We start from the raw sequence: 20,896 nt of genomic DNA, 5'->3' as shown, positions 1-20,896 counted from the left end.
GGTCTGTCATTAGTAAAGAGTGAGAAGAAGAAACACATATTTTATTAAAACCTTTATTGACTTATTCATATTTTATACAAAAGGAACCTAAATGTTATTAACATATGTAAGTGAATTTGTTTAAGAGCTATATATCTGTACATTACAGACTTGCAAACAATGATTATTATTAATATGTGGCAAAAGACATGATAGTGGAAAAATTTATGACGCCAATGGGATTTTGTTTCAGTTTTTAAAACATTAAGTAAAGTCTCATTTAAAGTGCATGAATGCATATTTAAAATTATCATTTAATTTAGACCATATAAAATTCAGATAAATTTGTTTGTATAAGGTTTCCATACGTTAAGAAGTCCCTCGTACTATTATAGACTGTATTAGCATTTTGTGACAATATTGTACTAATTACACACACATATATATAGATATATATGTGGATAATAATAGTGGATTGTAATTAAAATAAGTCTAATTGGAGAATGTTTGGCTATTCAATAAATTTTTCCACTAGTACGCACAAGAGTTTAAAATTATGTTAATCTCATAAATCATATTAAATAATCTGTGTTTCAAATAATACCAACAGATTGTTATTAAAGTGTGTCTGTCTCATGAATTGGTTAGAAACTAGTTTTTTTCACTATTATGTATGAGAAATTAATTGCTATGTTCTTAAAAAAGTTAAATTTTTAATTTTAAAACTAGGAAATGTTCAAAAACATATGTTATATTTTAAACAACATCTGAATAACTTTTATGTAATGAATTTTATGTAATGACTTGTTTGTAGTGTTTTATAAAATCTCAATAACGTGGACAAAAAGTAATAATTTTGCTTTCAACATCCAATATAGAAGGTTTCTTATAACATTAATCTCCTCTTTAAGCATTCAAACACCACATCATGTAACAATGAATAATTTTAGAAAGATCCATCACTGTGCAAAACTTGAGTAGTATTTCTTTTAAAAATTGCAGCTTGAAACTTTACAAATTGTAGCTTCTATCAGTTGCTTTTATTTTCCAAATTGCCTCAACATTTTGTTCCGGATTTAAATAATGCGATTCATTTTTAGTAGTTCACTATAATTATTCTCCTTCGAGCTTATTAGTACAAAATTTTCTTATTTACGTCATACACAGTCTTCTCGCATTTCACTCGTAAAGAGTAATTTTGTTTCTAGGTAAATGTAAATGGAGAAATGTTGATGCACAACCTCTTAAATCTTTTAGCACCATCTGCTTTACCTTTTACCTTCTCTTCACTCTTTATCCAAATTGTGTTTCCTTATAACACTAATTTTATAATTCAGTTTATTGAAATTTGAAAACTAAACTAATCAATAGTTATGGCTACACCGTGGTTTCTTCTCTTTTATCCCTATAATGCCTGAAAAAGAATAATAGCAATATAAATATTTAGTTTGTATTTATATTCGTTAGATAATAAGCATGTACAGGATGATTCAGAACTAGTGCTCAATAGTTTACTTGTAGATTAAGAATATGATAGCAAGCAAGAATCTTACAGGAATGTGCGATTGCAAACACAATACAGAAGCGCTACGTGGCATATGCGCACTAAATGACACAAGCGAGAGAGTTCAACAACAGTCGTAATGTATTTAAAGAAAAGGATTTATATACCGTATTTGCTTAAAAGAAAGTTTTAAGTCTGGTGTTCAATTTTGTGATTTGCAACTGCAGTATATGCGCCTCAACAACAACTCATGGATCAGCGATTCCCCGCAAGAAGGTCTAGTGGATCGGCATTTATCTTGAAGTATTAACCCCAAGATATACAGACACTAGCGAGAAAGTTTCGTAGCAGTCATAATTTATTACACACATAAGATTTTGCTTCGATGTTTTCCTTAAAAGAAAGTTTTAAAACAGGTGTTCAAATTTGCGATTTGCAACTGGAATATCTGCTTCACAACAACAGCACATCGATTAACGAATGTATGCAAGTAGGTTTGGTGTATCGGCAATAAATCTGAAACATTGGTCCCGGTTATATTCACGCATGCAAGAGAGGTCACAATTAATAAAACTTCAAATTTCACAGTCATAATTTACTACACAAAGCTTTTGGATGATATTTTTGATTAAAAGAAAATTTTAAAACTGGTGTTCAGATTTGCCATTTGCAACTATAGTATATGCGTCGCAACTGTAATGCATCAATCATTGATTACGCGCTAAAAAGGTCTGGTGTATCGGCAGTAACTTTGAAGCTTTTGCCTCAGGGTAATTCCCCATTTTTTGTAATCTCAAAAGGAAAAAAATCCATTGGTGAAGGCACAAGCAAACAAGTTGGACACTCTGTGGTGCACACTAGGATTGTGTTTAGATCATGAGATTTCTTACACTTTTCATTAAAGTTTAAAGCTTTTAGAGATTTGAGGGACCACCAATAAATTGCAAACAGAAAATAGTGTGTTTGAGCACCCTATGCCAAACAATTTCGCAATAAATTTGCAACTTGTAACAATTATTTTGGTTATTATATACAAGGATTGCACAAAATTTTGAATGCCTAGATTAAACATTTATGAAGATATAAATAATATTTTACTTAACAAATTTTTTGTCTTACATTTTTTAGCTATAACTCTAAAAATATTCTATAAAAGTAAACAAAATTTTTAGACCAATTTAAAATTATTTAAAGAATTTTTTCTTCAGAGTTTAAAAAGCATTCGTGGAAAATTGTGCAATATATAGGTGATTAAAGTAGCTTTTAATATTGCGCATGCACTACGAAAATATAACATTTATTTAAAAATTTTATAATGAATCGTATTAGACAAAAAATTTTATTTGAATATTTTAAAAATTCAAAACTTCCAACAAGCATTTTTAATCAGTTTTTGTGGTTTTTAAAGGAAATTCAAAGTGATAAGGGGTTGTCTGCAAATATTTTTGTGTATCATTTCTTATAATTTGTATTATCATTTGCTAAATAACAAATGATAATACTTTACAATGAACAGTCATACACCGAAGTATGATTGTATTAAGAGGGAAAACGTTCGAAAGAAAANCTCAACATTTTGTTCTGGACTTAAATAATGCGATTCATTTTTAGTAGTTCACCTTAATTATTCTCCTTCGAGCTTATTAATACAAAATTTTCTTATTTACTTCATACACAGTCTTCTCGCATCTTACTCGTAAAGAGTAATTTTGTTTCTAGGTAAATGTAAATGGAGAAATGTTGATGCACAACCTCTTAAATCTTTTAGCACCATCTGCTTTACCTTTTACCTTCTCTTCACTCTTTATCCAAATTGTGTTTCCTTATAACACTAATTTTATAATTCAGTTTATTGAAATTTGAAAACTAAACTAATCAATAGTTATGGCTACACCGTGGTTTCTTCTCTTTTATCCCTATAATGCCTGAAAAAGAATAATATCAATATAAATATTTAGTTTGTACGTATATTCGTTAGATAATAAGCATATACAGGATGATTCAGAATTATTGTTCAATAGTTTACTTGTATATTAAGAATATGATAACAAGCACGAATCTTACTGGCATGTACGATTGGAAACACAATACAGAAGCGCTACATGGCATATGCTCGCTAAATGACACAGCGAGAGAGTTCAACAACAGTCGTACTGTATTTTAAAAAAAAGGATTTATATACAGTATTTGTTTAAAAGAAAGTTTTAAGTCTGGTGTTCAATTTTGTAATTTGCAACTGTAGTATATGCGCAACAACTCATGGATCAGCGATTTCCCGCAAGAAGATCTAGTGGATCGGCATTTACCCTGAAGTACTAACCCCAAGATATACAGACACTAGCGAGAGAATTCCGTAAACAGTCATAATTTATTACACACATAAGATTCTGCTTAGATGTTTTCTTTAAAAGAAAGTTTTAAAACCAAATTTGTCCAAGTCCAAATTTGCGATTTGCAACAGAAATATCTGCGTCACAACAGCAACTCATTTATTAACCCCTTAACGATCGGTTAATTTTCAAGAAAACGGTCATAAAAGTGTCTATTTTGCCAAATACATGTATTTGATTAGTGCTAGTACCTAGTTTAAAGTAAACTAACTATTTACAGTTACCTTAAAAATATCCTGGTACTGCTATATGGTGTGTAAAATGAGAAATAAACTTTTTTCCGGGCAAAATAAATGATTTAGTTTTATTCTTATTGGCGCATTGCTACTGAACACTCCAGCCCGTCAATATCACAGGAGCGAGAAATAGCGAGCGAAAACTCACACCGTCATTTTCACGGGAACGAGAAGGAAGGGGGTGAACAAATGTTTGCAAGTAGGGTTGGTGTATCGGCAATAACTCTAAAACATTGGTCCCGGTAATATTGAAGCAAGTAAGAAAGGTCATAATTAATAAAACTTCAAAATTCACAGTCATAATTTACTGCACAAAGATTTTGGATGATATTTTTGTTTAAAAGAAAGTTTTAAAACTGGTGTTCATTTTTGCCATTTGCAACTGTAGTATATGCGTCGCAACTGTAAAGCATCAATCATTGATTACACGCAAAAAAGGTCTGGTGTATCGGCAGTAACTTTGAAGCTTTTGCCTCAGGGTAATTCACTTTCTTTTGTAATCTCAAAAAGAAAAAAATCCATTGGGGAAGACACAAACAAACAAGTTGGACACTCTGTGGTGCACACTAGGATTGGGTTTAGATCATGAGATTTCTTACGCCTATCATTAAAGTTTAAAGCTTTTAGAGATTTGAGGGATCACCAATAAATTGCAAACAGAAAATAGTGTGTTTGAACACCCTATGCCAAACAATGTCGCAATAAATTTGTAACTTGTAACAATTATTTTAATTATTATATGCAAGGATTGCACAAAATTTTGAAAGCCTAGATTAAATATTTATGAAGATATAGATATTATATTACTTTACAAATTTTTTGTCCTACATTTTTTAGCTATAACTCTAAAAATATTCTATAAAATTAAACAAAATTTTTAGAGCAATTTAAAATTAATTTCAGAATTTTTGCTTCAGAGTTTAAATAACATTCGTGGAAAATTGCGCACTATATAGGTGATTAAAGTAGTTTTTTATATTGCGCATGTGCTACGAAAATTTAACATTTATTTAAAAATTTTATAATGAATCGTATTTGGCAAAAAATTCAATTTGAATATTTTAAAAATTCAAAATTTCCAACAAGCACTTTTTAATCAGTTTTTGTGGTTTTTAAAGGAAATTCAGAATGATAAGGAGTTGTCTGCAAATATGTTTGTGTATCATTTCTTATCATTTGTTAAATAACAAATGATAATACTTTACAATGAACAGTCATACAACGAAGTATGATTGTATTAAGAAGGAAAACATTCGAAAGAAAAGATACTTTTAAGGGGGCGTGATCTTCAACAATGCCGACGTTATTCTTGATAAATATTTTTTAATAGTACAAAAGGAAATTTGTGGAAAACCCCGTAACATTTTGAGCTTTCCTTTAATAAGTGCAAAAATCCATATTCAAATCCGACTTTTTTATTAGATGTGATTCACTACAAATTAAGAAAAAACAAATCTTAATTTTTCGCGTGGATGCACAGTATGAGAGAAATACTTTTATTTCTCATATCTTGAGCAGTTTTAACATTTTTTTCCGAAATTTAAAAGCAATAATTTTTTAATTAATTTTAAATTGATCCAAAATTTAATTTAATTTTATTGAATATTTTAAAAGACATCGCAAACAAACATAAGACAAAAAAAAAGTTTTTTTCCAGAGAAATGTTCACATTTCCATAATTATTTAATCGAAATTGTGTACAGTTATCGCAAATAATAACCAGAATAATTGTTACAAGTTACAAATTTATTGCTCCTTTCTTTGGCATAAGGCATCCTAAAACATTATTTTTTTGTAATTTAGCGTCGGTCCCTAAAACCACTAAAAGCATTAAATTTCACTGATCTATAAGAGAAATCGCATAACCAATACACTTCTAAATTTGTTAAATTATTGTCTAATTATTTTGAAGAAATATCAAAAAATGTGTTAAAATAGGAATAATTTTGTCCAACCCCTGTGTGTCATCGAATGTTAGCTGTTTATGGTGAGCGAACATCAATTGCGAGAAAATGTTGCATATGTTAACATGAAGAGTATGTGTCAATATATTTTAATATCAGATCAACCAAGTGATGTATTGCTGAGGTGAAATTAATAAAAATACTGAAAGACATCCTAACATCTGTTTAGCATTTTGTGTAAATAAACAGTACAAACCACCTTCGGTAACAAAAGAAACATACTGTGTCATGTTGATCCACTTTGGACGCGCCCATCTAATGCTAAATGACTGATAACTCAATCATGCGCAACCTGGGGTGCGCTTTATTATCCTGGATAATGGGCTTTTGTCACTACTGTATTTCTGATGCTTGTCTATTTTTCACTTGAGCAACGCTTACAAGAAGAAAACAATACTTGATTTTCTAATGATTATTCATTGTTCTGAAAATATAATTCTGAGGATCACACATTGAAAATTACTTTTTTCTTCACCTTATCTATTTCAAATCTTACACATAAATTACTTAAAATATTACTTTTAAATAAATTAATAACTTTGCTTAATAACTAATACCCCTTATGGTATACCCAAAATTAATTATTTTGAACACAAACTGATAATATATTCGTGAAAATTTATGTGCTCAACTATTCAAATATCCACAAGCGTAAATAAGCAAGTTAATCATACGGTAATATCACATTTAAATTTCTCAAACCCATTTATATAAATGTGTTTCTTTAGAAAATCATTTGTATATATTTGATTCAAAATCAGCAGTTCTTCAAAGGTAATTCGATCAATGTTCAATTACTGAGGCATAATAATATTAATTAATGCAATAATACATATTTCATTTAATTTGATCTCAAAAAATTAAATATAAAAGGATTTCTGTTTATGACATTGTGATTCGTATATTTCCTCACCCTATTTTTTATTTGTTTATTATTTATTCATTTAGTATTTTTTTTCGTTTTCGTTTTCAGTTTCGACTTCAATTTTTCAATTAATTTCTTATTTATTCCTCGATCGGTGCTTCAAGCTAATCTATTCTCCATCTTTCGGATATAGATCGGATCTCCAAACTATTCTAGATCTTTTGAATTAAATAATGCAATGTTTACGTTTTGTAACATCCAATTTTTTTTTCCAAAAGATTCCAAATTGTTTCTATAAATAGACGTTGTATGGATAACGGAACCCTTCTTTTTACTAAGATTGCATTTGGTTGGATACATATTTTTAGACTACACGCTTTATTGTAGAATTTATTAAAGCAGCGCTTGCTGCTGAAATTTGATTAGTTTTGATTATGATATGTAAAGTGATTTTACTTACCTAGAAGTAGAATTCCTCATTGGAATAAGTGATTTTGATTTAATTTTTGAATTCTTTTTTGAAATTAAGACTTAAAAAGATCACTTGCATGAGATGCTCAAAAAATGTATGTAAAAGTTTTCTTTTTAAAAATTCTAATGTGTACCCTTGGCTCAGTTTATTACAGATAATGACTTCATTACAGATAATGATCAATGACTTCTGTTGCAGATAATGATTCTGTAATAATGACTAATTACAGAATCTTCATTTAAAAACCTCTCCTCAAAACCTTTAAAAACCTTTCCAAAGTACCCCGCTGTCGAGCTATAGTGTATTGCAGATAAATGAATGAAAAAAATTAATCTACCTCTTATTAGTTATTTTCATAGGCTTGTATTGTTTTCTTCAAGCAATTCAACACCATTCATGGAGAGTTTTCCTTAAATTGAATATTTTCCTCATTTCGCGTTGTCTAATTTTACTCTTCTAAAGGTTCTGGAATAATGCAGTTTAATATACCCCAAGTTGTCTTGGAAATTATGCGCTTTACGTGCTTATAAGCTATTAAAAAGTTTGCATAAACTAAATTAAAATGAATTTTATTAGTTTAATTTCTGTTTACTACAATTCTCTAGGAATGTTTGCATTTCAATTCTCTTAATTTTGAACTTTCAATTTATATATCTTAATTTTTTAAATTTCTTTGATTAACATACACTAAAAATGAACCTAACATTTACTTCACAACTAAATATAAACACCATTTTAAGTTTGTTTCAGTTTTATAGGTCTTTTTAATCTAAGTACTCTATAATTAATTGTTACGATACGATAATGAATGAATAGTAATTAAAAGGAAAATAGTAATTTAAAAAGGAAAATATATATTTCTTTTAAAAATAAACCTGAGGTTTTAGTTCTTGAAGGAAAGCTTCCAAAATTATTTCTTCGCTTTTATTCTTATTCTTAAATTTAATAAGAAAACAAACAAAGGGAGAACTATGAGAGTAAATAGTCACCAGAAACTATTTGTTCTGCTGGATTATTACGAAACAGTAGAAACATTATTTTCTCTTTTCAATTATAAAGCATAACGTACAAAATACTCATTTAAAAAAAGGATTAAATAAATCCGTAATTCGCGAACTTCGAACTGTAAATATGCACAATTATTTTAAATTGCAATAATATTAATTTTTACTTTCCGTTCCTTGTAGGTGATGAACAGAAATTACTTGCGTAATTTGAGTATCAGGAGAAATAATTAAAGGAAGATTAATACTCAATTGTTTGCAATAGAAAATTTATTAGGGCTTAAAATAATGGAAATTTAAAAAAGATTTCAAATTAATATATTTAATTGCTTGATATATCTCTGATATTTAAAAATAAATTGAATTCTTGCTTTAATTTATATGACATTACTTAATTTTTAACAAATACCTTCGCAGAAATGGAAGAACGAAAACATATTTTTTGAATTTAAAAATGTTATTTCGATATAGAAATTAATATGTTCTAGTTTTTCTTTCTTATTGTTCTTTACTAATTTTTTTCTAATTTTTACTAATTTTTTTCTAATTTTCACTAATTTTTTTCTAATTTTTACTTATTTTTTTTTACTAATTTTCTTGCTTTTTACAAATTTTTTTCTAATTTTTACAAATTTTTTTTTTACTAATTTTCTTACTTTTTACTAATTTTTTTACTAATTTTTTTACTAATTTTCTTTCTTATTGTTTCTTACTGTATTTTTTTTTTCAAATTGCTATGATATTGAATTTTAGAAGAAATTCGTATTCGAACACTTTCTGAATGAAATCTTTGTACTTTTTCACAACAATTATGAAAAATTCATTCAGAAATAAATATGCTTAATTCAACTGAAATGATTCAAGACAGATATTTATTCTAATTTTATCGCCTTTAAAAAGAAATGGTGAAGAATAGGAATTAGTTATTCGATGAGCAGGGAAAAATATATTGTTAGCAAATGAATAATATTAAATTGGTTGAAATAAAATTTTACATACTCTTTAAATAAAGAGAGATTAGAGAAAATTTAATACGATCATTAAACTAAAAATATTGCTAGTTTTAAAATATTAGTTTGCCCATTGAGTTTCTGCACATAAAATTTTTATTCTCTGTGACTTTTATGAAAGTTACTATGATTTTGATAAATACTTTACACTATACTTCTTTCGATACAGAAGCACAAACATATTAATAAATTACTTATATTATAATATAATATTTTCCTTTGTTGATATCCAAGCCGGAAAATCCATACTCGGCAAAATGGTTTGGAAGCATGGTGTGTAGACGGAGTGATAACTATCACCACCCACTTTCGAATCTAAGATCTACAAGTTCAGGGAGCGCATGCATCAGTGTTGGCTTTTGATCTTCATTTGGGATAAATTCCAGAAAGTCACTAATACTTTACTAGGGATGCCTTAGTTCAATGTTAACAACCAAACTTATCGTTACTGAAGTAAAAATGTTATTTTTCTTCTTCTATTCTAAAACCCTATTAAAACAATTGGTATTTAAAAACAATTTTTAAATTATAAACTATTTTACAACTAGAAACTTATTTAAATGTTATTTTTATAGAAAATAATGGATTAGTAGGTAGCTTTCAATTTTGTAAACACATAAAAGGATAGAATATATCGTAAAATATGAATGATATTTATAACTATGAAACATAGTATTTTTGAATAAGCTTTATATAACTAATAGCATAAAATATAACAGTTTCGACTGAAGTAATAGCAATTTTACATAAGTAATGTCCCTGAATTTGCGATTTTTTTCCTTATATCTAATAACTAAAGAAAGACACGTACTCACACTCGCATCTCCTGTTCCCGTTGTTTTTGATGGTGCTGCGTCAAAGTGTGATTCGCACCAACCTGTGGTGCCCAATGCGGATGGTGATGGTGCATGTGATTAGAATGAGGTGGTGTGTTGCGTGAAGTTGATAAAAGTGGTTGAGCTTCTGGATGTTGCTGTGGTTCATGGGTTATAACTGATGGTGGCATGATCTTTGAAGGTAGAGAACCCGCTTCGGATAAAGTAGCAAGGGTCATAAAGGATGGCGGTGGAAGGTGGTCCATTGGAGAAGGTACAGAACTTATTAAATGAGCTTGTTTTGACTGTGGTGTGGAATTGCAACTAATACCATCGGGATGCAACTGCAAAAATGCACAAAAAACTGTGAAAAACATAGAAAAATAATGTACCTAAGACGAGGTTTAAAAACTTAATAGTTTGCAATGATCGTGTAATAAAAACAATTTTCATACAATGCAAAATTGCTAGACTGCAAATTTGTATCACAAGTTCTTCCAAAAGATGAAGATATTAAATATCACAAAATAAGCATAAGTCATTATGAAGGAATATAAACCTCGTGGATACACACGCTTAGCCGTTTTATTAAACTTTTCTGTTCTAGGTTTTATATATACAAATAAATAAATCTAATGATCCATTGAGAGTGTTTTTCCTCTAATAGTAATAAAAAAACACTCAATATTTATTAAACTCACAAATAGATAGACTAAATTTTAAACAGATTGCAATGATTAAAAGAAATTATGCTATGCTGTAAGTTTGCATCATAAGCTTTTCAAAAGATAAAGATATTAAATATAAAAAAATAGCATAAGACATTATTACGAAAAATAAAATCCTCATAGATATATGCATTTATCCGTATCCTTATTTAAATTCTCCTGTTTTAGATTTTATTCAAGTAAAATTATGATCCATTGAGAATTAAAATTATGATCTCAATTTTTATTAAACTCAAAATTGCTTAAAACAGATTACAATGATAAAAAAAAATTCAGGCTAAGCTTTGAATTTGTATCATAAGCGTTTTCAAAAGGATATTAAATATCACAATATAAGCTAAAATCATATCATTTTAAAAATACGTAATTCTCGGGAATCTACGCAGTTAAAAGTTTCCTTAAATTCTTTTTTTTTAATTTTTTCATAGATAAATAAATGATCCGTTGAGAATTTATTTTTTCTGATATTGCCACACAGCTCCCAATATATATTAAACTAAAAATGCTCTAAAAATACTTAAAAAAAAAGCCCAAACAATGCACAGAATGATAAAGATTTACATCAGTAAAATAACATAAAAATATGACCGAGCTGAAAAAATCCATTAACTCATTCCTTTTAAATTGCGCTATGATTTTTAAAATCAATAAAACAAATCCTATGAGAATACTTATCGGCGGAAATATTGACTTAAAAATATTCATTCTTTATATTTTGAGTCAAATGAAATGTGCAGTAACAACAGTTTCATAACGCGTAAAAATTTTATTTTTTTCAAAATACAAAAATCACTTTTGGCTCGCCTTACTCACGGAAGACATCTGAAAATTATGGTATTCATTCAATTGTATCAGATCCTCACACCTAAGAATTTTTCAAAGACATCTATTTCAGAAAAGTCTTATTTTTCAAAGTTTTATTTCCCTTGGGTTTCTCTGAAGGATACTAGCTCTATTGGGAATTACAACACAGTCGTAGATGTCTTGTACAATTTCGCTATATTTTTTTCTACTCTTCTTTTTATTCCGTTTCTTATTTCTTTTCAAAATGGCTATCCTGTTACGAAGAATACACTTGAAATTTTGAGATTAAATTCTTGGGCTATGAAGTAAAAAGTTGAAGTATTTTATCAGAAGTCATGAACTCTAAATTTCTTTTTTCTGATTTAGGTATGTCAGGCGAAATATAAATAAATAAATAAATGTTTTAAGTGTTTAAAGTATGGAATATATATATATATAACGAGGGGGGTAAAAATACGGTAAATTAGTTAGGAGTCTTTGAACTGAACAAATAAATGTTTGATGTTTAATGTTTTTTTTTAAATAAATGTTTGATGAAAAATTTCAAAAGAACAACAATTAATGCTTTGTAGATTGAGCAGTATTTTTTAAAATAAAGTTTATAATTAGATATTTTCACTTTTTTGGGAAAAAAATATAGAATGATAGGTTGATCAATTTATTATTGTCAGTTTAAAATGCATAGGAAGTGAGAATTTTTCATATCAGTTATTATAATTTAAATTTATAAGAATATGGGAATTGTAGGTAACATTTTGACCATAGCTAATACCAATATCAATATATCAATATCAATATATCAATATCAATATATCAATATCAATATATCAATATCAATATATCAATATCAATATATCAATATCAATATATCAATATCAATATATCAATATCAATATATCAATATCAATATATCAATATCAATATATCAATATCAATATATCAATATCAATATATCAATATCAATATATCAATATCAATATATCAATATCAATATATCAATATCAATATATCAATATCAATATATCAATATCAATATATCAATATCAATATATCAATATCAATATATCAATATCAATATATCAATATCAATATATCAATATCAATATATCAATATCAATATATCAATATCAATATATCAATATCAATATATCAATANAATATCGATATATCAATGTATCATATTTATATTTTTCAATAAATGATAATATTTTGTATTTTATGTCAGTAATCTTCTTTTCTGAAATAAATTGAGCTTTTTTCTGAAAATTTTATTGATGCATAATTATATTATTGTAATACTAAAGATTTCTTGCACTGGAGGGTAAAATTTATGCTTTCAGTTAGAATATAAAAGTCATAAATATTTTCCAAAAATGAAAAGCGAAAATCACAGGTTTTCTGCATTGTGTTATTTTGAAATGAAGTTAGAATTGATTACTAAGTAGGGTATGTTATATTCTACGGCATAAGTAGCTATTTTTAAAATGCTACTAATTATTAGCATCAAAGTTCAAATTAAGAAAATTAAGCTTCCTTCGAAATGAATAAATTTTGACGAATAATCTAATATTTATATTAAATAAAAATTCTCATTTTCTATTTAGAAATCCAAATTTATTTTTATCTTGCATGGTTATGAATCGATCTAATGTAACTTTATTATTCTCTTTCAGCTTAATTTTATAGTTTTTTGCACATAAGACATTGGTGTTAAACAAGGGTGTTAAATATTGGGTAACGAAAAATCATTAAAAAGGCAAAAAAATAAATAAATAAACACAGAATTTTCAAGCAATGCAATTTGTGTCCTAAATAACAAAAGACATGCAATTTTGCAAAATGAAAAATGAAATTAAAAATTAACTATTGCTAAGGTTGAAAAATTAACTTTTTTTTTACGAATTAAAATTTTTCTTTCTTGTTCAATAACATTTTATGTCCCATTTCAAAACGGTTAAAGTTGTATAAAATTATTGAACTGGTGATTAACTCCTTCCCATAATGAATTGCAGCTATTAATGGTTCTTTGAAAAAATAATTTTCGTCCTCTTATAGGAAAAAAAAATTACTTCATTTCTTTATGAAATAGTAAAACTATTGATCTTTCATTTATCAACTAAAAAGTGCAGTCGTTAGAGATTGAGGCTCACATTAAAGAGACTAAAAGTAACTGTCAAAGAAAAGGGTAATGTCGCTGAAAGATTACTGGATCATCGTTTAAGGAAGCGGAAATTAATCTCTATCCACTATCTCTTTTCCATTTTTCCTGTTTCATTAACAGTTAACTGGAAGTCATGACAATCTTTAAAAGCTAAGAAAAGAACTTTGACATTTTAGATGCTTAATCATACTGAAATCATATCATATTACTTTTCAAGAAACGTTTGACACGCCTCTTTTCTTTAAAAACACAGTAAAGAGGAATTTAAGAATTGTTATAGTTAACTTAAACCTTTTTAATTTGATTATGAACTATTGCAAGTGTGATATTAACTTTAAAATTCTACACTTGTGAAACATCAAAGAATCGTTCAATAAATTCTATTAATTTGATTTATACTAAAATTTGCACTTTTATTAACAATTAACTGTATGCCTTGACAATTTTAAAAAACAAAGAAAGGAGATTTGACCTTTTAGATGTTTAATAATACTGAATTCATATATTATTTCTCAAGAAATATTTAACATATTTATTTTTAAAAAAAGCAATGCACTAAGAAGAAATATAAAATTATATCACCATAATAGATTGGTATTTCTTATTATTATCTTTAATAATTAGATTATAAAATATTGTATGTGTGATAATGACTTTAAAATTCTACGCTTGTAATACATCAATTTTTCAGCATTATAGATAAACTAAATTCAATTAGTTTGATATCTACTGAAATTTGTACTTTTATTAACAATTAATTGTATGTCATGACAATCTTTAAAAATTAATATAGGAAATTTGGCTTTTCAGATGTTTAATAAAACTAAAAGCATATTACATTTTTTTCTCAAATTTTTTTCACAAATATTTCTTTTTTTAAAAATATATCACTCAGAAGAAAGACAAAATTATACCACCATAAGAGTGGTGTTTCTTATCATAATCCTTAGTAATTTGATTATAAAAAATATTGTGTGTGTGATATAGACTTTGAAATTCTATGCTTGTATCACAACGAAGTACCGTTCAATTTTGACTATATTAAATTAATACTAAATACTACTTTTCTGATTTACACTAAAACTTTTACTTTCATTATGCTTGCATTGAATTATGAATGAAATTATGTTTGCGATACGCATCCAATACACAAAATCCATTCAATTATGACTGCAATAATTACACTAAAGGGTTTACTTTCATTAAAAATTAATTCATTAACAAAAAAGTCATTAAATGTCATGACAATCTTTAAATGCAAAGAAGGAAAGTTTGACATTTTAGAGGCTTAATCATACTGTAATTATATCGTATTATATTTTAATAACTGCTTGGCATGTTTTTTTTTTAAAACACTGCACTGAAAAAAAAGAGGAAATTACATAATCTTAAGAGTGGCATTTGTAATCATATTTCTTTTATTTTAATTGGAAAATATTATGCGCGTGATATTGACATTTACATTTTATGCTTGCATTACCTTAAAAAAACCATTCAAGTTTGACTAAAATAATTAAACTTTAATTTTTACTTGATGTATTGATTAATTAAAGTAAAAAAAAGTTTATTGCATCTGAATTTTATGCTGTGAAAAAAATGCTGAAATTCACGTTAAGAGGTGTTGAAGATCAAAGTGCTAGTCTTTTCCATATTTAGCTTTTCAAATCAATTATTTACCTTAAAATTTCAGGTAAGAAGAAGTTGAAGGAATAATTTATTAAAAATAAAGTATAGAACGTGTGGTGGAATTTTTACTTAGTTATCTCCGGGAGAAGAAATCGTAAAGCATGTCTCAGCAGGATATATAGTTTCTTTCTATACCTTTACTCATTCTTTCCCTTAGATCATTTCTATTATGTCTTCGAATTGGTTTTTCTAGTTTGAACTGCATATCAAACAAAAATTCCATTATCACGAATTTCTTCAGAAATGCTTGACTAGTATAAGTTACAGTGAAAGTAAAATAGTACTGTAAAGAGAACATTTAAAAGATTTCCTTAAAATTTTTCCTACATTTTCAGGATCTCTTGAGTCACTCGAAGCAACCAGTTAAACTTTTCTACTTTATTATGTTCAAATAATATCTTTCTAACTGGTTTGATTTAGATTCAAATTATGTATACATTTATTTCGTATTTATGTCTCTTTTGTGATGAATTTATTAAAAATGCCTAAAAATATTGATTTATCATACACTGTTAGAAATTTCTCGGAAAAAATGGATAATTAATAAATTATTTATTTGGTATTTTACCACATCCAAACGAAACAGTCAAATATTATAAATTAAATGGTATTCAAACTGCTGACAAAAAGCTGCCTATAAACTGCTTTCACCTAATATGGTTAAACAATCAAAATTTTATCTCACCAACTAAACCCCCCTTATGAATGCCCCTAGTACCCTACGGGTGGGCACATATTATAGCCGAGAAGACAAATCTGTCAATATTATGAATGGCAAAACGGGAGTTCTGTTATTGAATGTCAGACTGAACATCTCAATATTTCTTGCACTCCCTAATTTTTAACCCGGGGGATTTGGAATATGATACACTTACACATAAACAGCAGCACCATAAAACAGCAAAAGCGTCTCCAACATCCAGTTAAGTTTCCTTTTTACAGTTTTGAAACCATGATGGTTGTAACCATGAATACAAAATTACATGTTTTTTTTTTATCATACTAGTTGCCAAGGGTTTCAAACCTGTAAAGGTAAAATAAGTTCTTTATCGTAAACATTACACTTAATCGGAGAGGCAGACTGCTGCTTGTTTTTTTACGGTAATTTTGGATTGAAAATTCTAACTATGTATGTAAAGTCTTTGTATCTTAGCGCTCTTTATAACTCATTGTTTTGTGCTGTGAAAAATGCTACCGTCTGGAAAATTTTGTATTCAAGATAGCTCTAATAATAGTTAGATAGAAAATTTTGCAATTTGTCCTTGATTTCCTAAAACAGAATTTATGGTTACCAGAAACTTGCTTGATCGTGTTGTCACCATTATGATTGCAGTCATAACAGTCGTATCGTTATTTGTTTTTATCTCAGTATACAATTAGATGTATACAATTAGAAAGATTAGCTGAAGTAATTTTATGGCGGAATTCCAACTTTCAAATTTACTTGTACCATCCTTCTGAGTTCACTAAAAATGCATAACAAATCAAGTTATATAATATACTTTACCTGATATTCTCTTTTTTGCAGGCAATCAGCTCTATTTTTGTCCTTTTTGTGAAATATTGCACAACAAATAACTGAGTTTATTGCCACGATGCATGCACCAAACACAACAGCTATAATCAGCACTGTTGAGAAAGTAGCTTGCTGCATTGTCATGGCCAGAGTATCAGTATCGTTAGACGTCGTAACTGATTGAAAACTACCATCAGCTGTTGTTACTATCATAAAAGGGGTTGTAGTTATTTGATCAGCAGACTGCTGTGACGATGTGAGAAATGGCGTGGTGCTGTAGAAGAGGGAAATATTTGCATCACCTGCAGGCCGTTCCCGAAATATTCCATCGTAAGAGAGAGGGTTGTCATGGTCTTCCAGTTGGTGATGTCGAGACGATGTTTCGGAAGCTGCAGACTTGTGAAGAGTCGGAATAAGATTTAACCAAAAAGACAAACGATGGGCATGATAATGATTTTTCAGTTTGGGCTTCATTGCTGTCAAACAAAGAAAATTAATATCAAACAAAGAAACTAACAAATTACAGTAGGAATTTCATTATTAAATTAATAATATACTGATACCAGGTTGCAAATGTAAGCATAACTAATTTAGTAATTTCTATAAAAATCAACGACTCCTTCATTAATTTGAGGTACTAAAACTTAATAAGAATTTTCGAAGACTTAATTTTGTATGGTATAAATGTCAACTGAAGGAAATTTAAAATTTGCAGTTAAATTTTGGTTATTGTTAACTTTATTTGCTTCCCCATAATAGCACAATTAAAGTTCCTATCATCTTTATTGAGGTAGGAAAGTATATATTTTGTTGAAGCAAAATAATTCTTAACTTAATTCTAAGCATATTTGAGCTTTTTCTATAAATTTAACTCTAATGAGGTATTTAATTATCGACTATGCCAACCTTCATCTATCAAGAGGTACCTAGTGATAGAATCAAGTTAGCATGTGTTATATAGTAGTGAATTGGTCTTTAATATTTGTAGTGGTAGTTACGCCACACTAATAATGAGAAAAAACCTAATAAGCTGATTCGGCAATATTGCTGGGTTTCAAAAGTATAATAATGAAAATTAATTGATTTGTATAGCTCAATTTTAAAATACTATAACTCGTTTTTGTATAATATTATGATACCATAAACGATGACAGGAAATTTTCAAGGAAACTTTTCTGCAGAAGGGGTAAGTTTTTTTTTGAAGATAAACCGTTGCATTCTTGCTTTGGTACTATCTTTCCAAGACTAGGTTAAACAACTGAGTGGAGTTCTCTTGCGAAAAAAAACATTTGTTTGGGAAGTATTCGATCTTGAGCAATCCAAAATTTACTGGAATAGACATTCCTAAAAGCACTCCTTGATTATTTTTTTCGTTTAACTCTAACATTAAGCTATATGATTTTGAAATATATCTGTTTTGTCAAAACATGATAACAGATTTTTTTAGACATATTTTTTTAGAATTTTTTTATATGTAACTAATTCTATACTCTAGGGACTTAGTAGTTGTTTAAACTTATAATCACCTATCAAATATTTTTTTAATGATGCAATTATAATATAATGTTTGTAGTTTATGAGATATTAAACAATTATTTTTTTTTCTGAAAAAATATCTTTCAGAAGGATGAATCTGAAGAATCAGTTCTTGGGTTATTTCAGAAGATTAAGTTGAACCCTGTTATTGGATGAACAAAAATCCGCGCAGATACGTTGTTTTTTTCCCAAAGAAAAGTCAATATGCTTGTCTTTATGATCATATATTTTCTTTTAAAAACTCACATTCCTTGAATATAAATATAGATGCTATAAAAAGGTTAAAATTAGGGTTTAAAAAAGGTTAAAAAATGCAAAAACTAGGATTCATTCTGAATGTATACAGATGTACAGTGGACCTTTTGCAGTCTATAATCACCCCAAATATTTCTAACTAGCAAGAGCTATTGTCAAAAATGTGGGGTCAAGTTATGGTAGAGTTACCATGCGCTACGCAAGAAGACAGCTTACAGTGCCACCTGGCAATGTAATTTGTAGTTACTCTTATCTCAAAAACGGTATGCGATCGCAAACGAAGTTATTCTGTATCATCAATTCGCTAAGAGAAGAAGCCTTCCTTGCAGTAATGTTAAAACGTCTTCCTGACAATTTTTGAATGACAAAAGCTTTTGTCATAAAAGTGGCTCAAGTTATAGTAAAGTTGCCAAGCACTAAACAAGAAGACAGAAGTCAGTTACGAAGTTGTTCTGTATCATCAATTCACTAAGAAAAGACACCTTCCTTGCAGTAATGCTAAAAATGGAAGAGTTGGATTGCATTTTTATCTGGTTTGCAACTTACGAAATTGCAACACTACTTACTGCAGAGTAAAAGAGAAACTGCTACAATCCTGAGCATCTCTAGGCATAACAGTGTTGAATCGTGCATGATTACAATACCCGGTTTCAGTTTCTGCTGGTGCACGCTGTCCTTATAACTTCCGAAATCAAATTAGTTGGCGATTTGGATCGTGCATTATCATTTAGCAAGCACATCAACTCAACTCAACACTCATTGGTATGCGAAAAGGGAAAATTTTAGAATTATGCAAATAAAGATTACACGTCATACCTCTGCGCCAGACACAAGGAAAAAAAAAGAGTTCCACGTGGGGTATGTTGTGATTTTCTACAAAGGAATATTGTGAGTAACTATAAGTTCATTTCCAAAACTCAGATCATTACATCACTAGTTATTCAAGGTGATATTTTTTATTCCGCACTGTTACCTTAAGAAAAAACGAGTTTAGTATTCATTTTACTTTTTAAAGATATTCTTGATACTCGTAGCACTAAAAAAACTTATTATTATTGTCTTCCATTCCAGTATTGCACACAAACTAGTTCTTTTTAAATAAATATATTTAAATGTATTAATACCGATTTATATTTAAGTGTGTAAGATTACATTTAGATATGTACTTAATAATACAATAATAAAAAGTAATGTTTGAATATCAATCATTTAAATAAATACTATCTAATAGGAAAATTGTGCTTAGAGTTCATTTGTTTGGGATTATATTCCACACATTTCTTCCTTTGTAAATGATGAAGGAAAAACTAAAAATAACGCAATCCTGAAAGAATAACAGAATAACTATATTTAAGAAAAAAACAACATTGTAGTTACTGATCAGTAAATATTTATCTATTTGATGTTATAAATATTAGTTTATTATAGTGGCATTTATTGTGAATGAATTGTCTTAATAACTGAAAGTACGTTTCTGACATATTTAAATTTTAATATTACAGTAGTGAAGCTATTTTTATTCCAAATAAGATTTAATTTTTTTTAAAAAGAACCATATTATGTTTGAAAAATTTTATAATACTTTAAAATAAAACATGTAATTTAACCTGTTTACCTTTCATTAATGCATAAATATTTACTAACTTCGCATTTCGAATACTTATAGGTATTATTCAAGTGAGGCAATATTTAATGTTAATGCCCACAATGAATTAATCTGAAAATTAAATTTCAGTTTCACAAAAAGATATGGAAATTAAATTAGAATTATTTAAAATCAAAAAAATTTCATTTTACGAATCAAACATAAACGAAAAAAGGGTAGCTTCATTTTAATATTAAATTATGACAGACGGCACGTGAATCAAAAGCAACGTCAACTAGCTTTTCAGGTGGAAAAGATTCCTCAATTTTTTGCCTGTACGATTCTCCAGGAATGAAATGAATAAATTATTAGGAATATTTGCCTGA

The 20,896-nt window shown here is 28.0% G+C and overlaps 1 protein-coding gene across 2 annotated transcripts in view; it reads right to left on the bottom strand.

Moving 5' to 3' along the window:
• Positions 1 to 3,286: 3,286 nt before the first annotated feature.
• Positions 3,287 to 20,896, bottom strand: part of LOC107438596 (neuroligin-4, X-linked) — a 161,311-nt gene continuing 143,701 nt past the window's right edge. Inside the window, exons 6-8 of one of the 2 annotated variants that reach the window (XM_043053825.2) lie at positions 17,126 to 17,610; positions 10,236 to 10,583; positions 3,287 to 3,408 (exon numbers count right to left, since the gene is read on the bottom strand). In XM_043053825.2, the coding sequence (XP_042909759.1) occupies positions 10,236 to 10,583; positions 17,126 to 17,610 (833 nt within the window). In that variant the 3' untranslated portion in view covers positions 3,287 to 3,408. The remainder of the gene's footprint in view (positions 3,409 to 10,235; positions 10,584 to 17,125; positions 17,611 to 20,896) is intronic. The other variant, XM_043053821.2, reaches the window with a different exon arrangement.

The sequence above is a fragment of the Parasteatoda tepidariorum genome, chromosome 2 (assembly GCF_043381705.1).
Source record: "Parasteatoda tepidariorum isolate YZ-2023 chromosome 2, CAS_Ptep_4.0, whole genome shotgun sequence".
Taxonomy (NCBI): Eukaryota; Metazoa; Arthropoda; class Arachnida; order Araneae; family Theridiidae; genus Parasteatoda; species Parasteatoda tepidariorum.
Note: the sequence above shows the minus strand (reverse complement) of the source record. Positions and strands in the feature narration are given on the sequence as shown.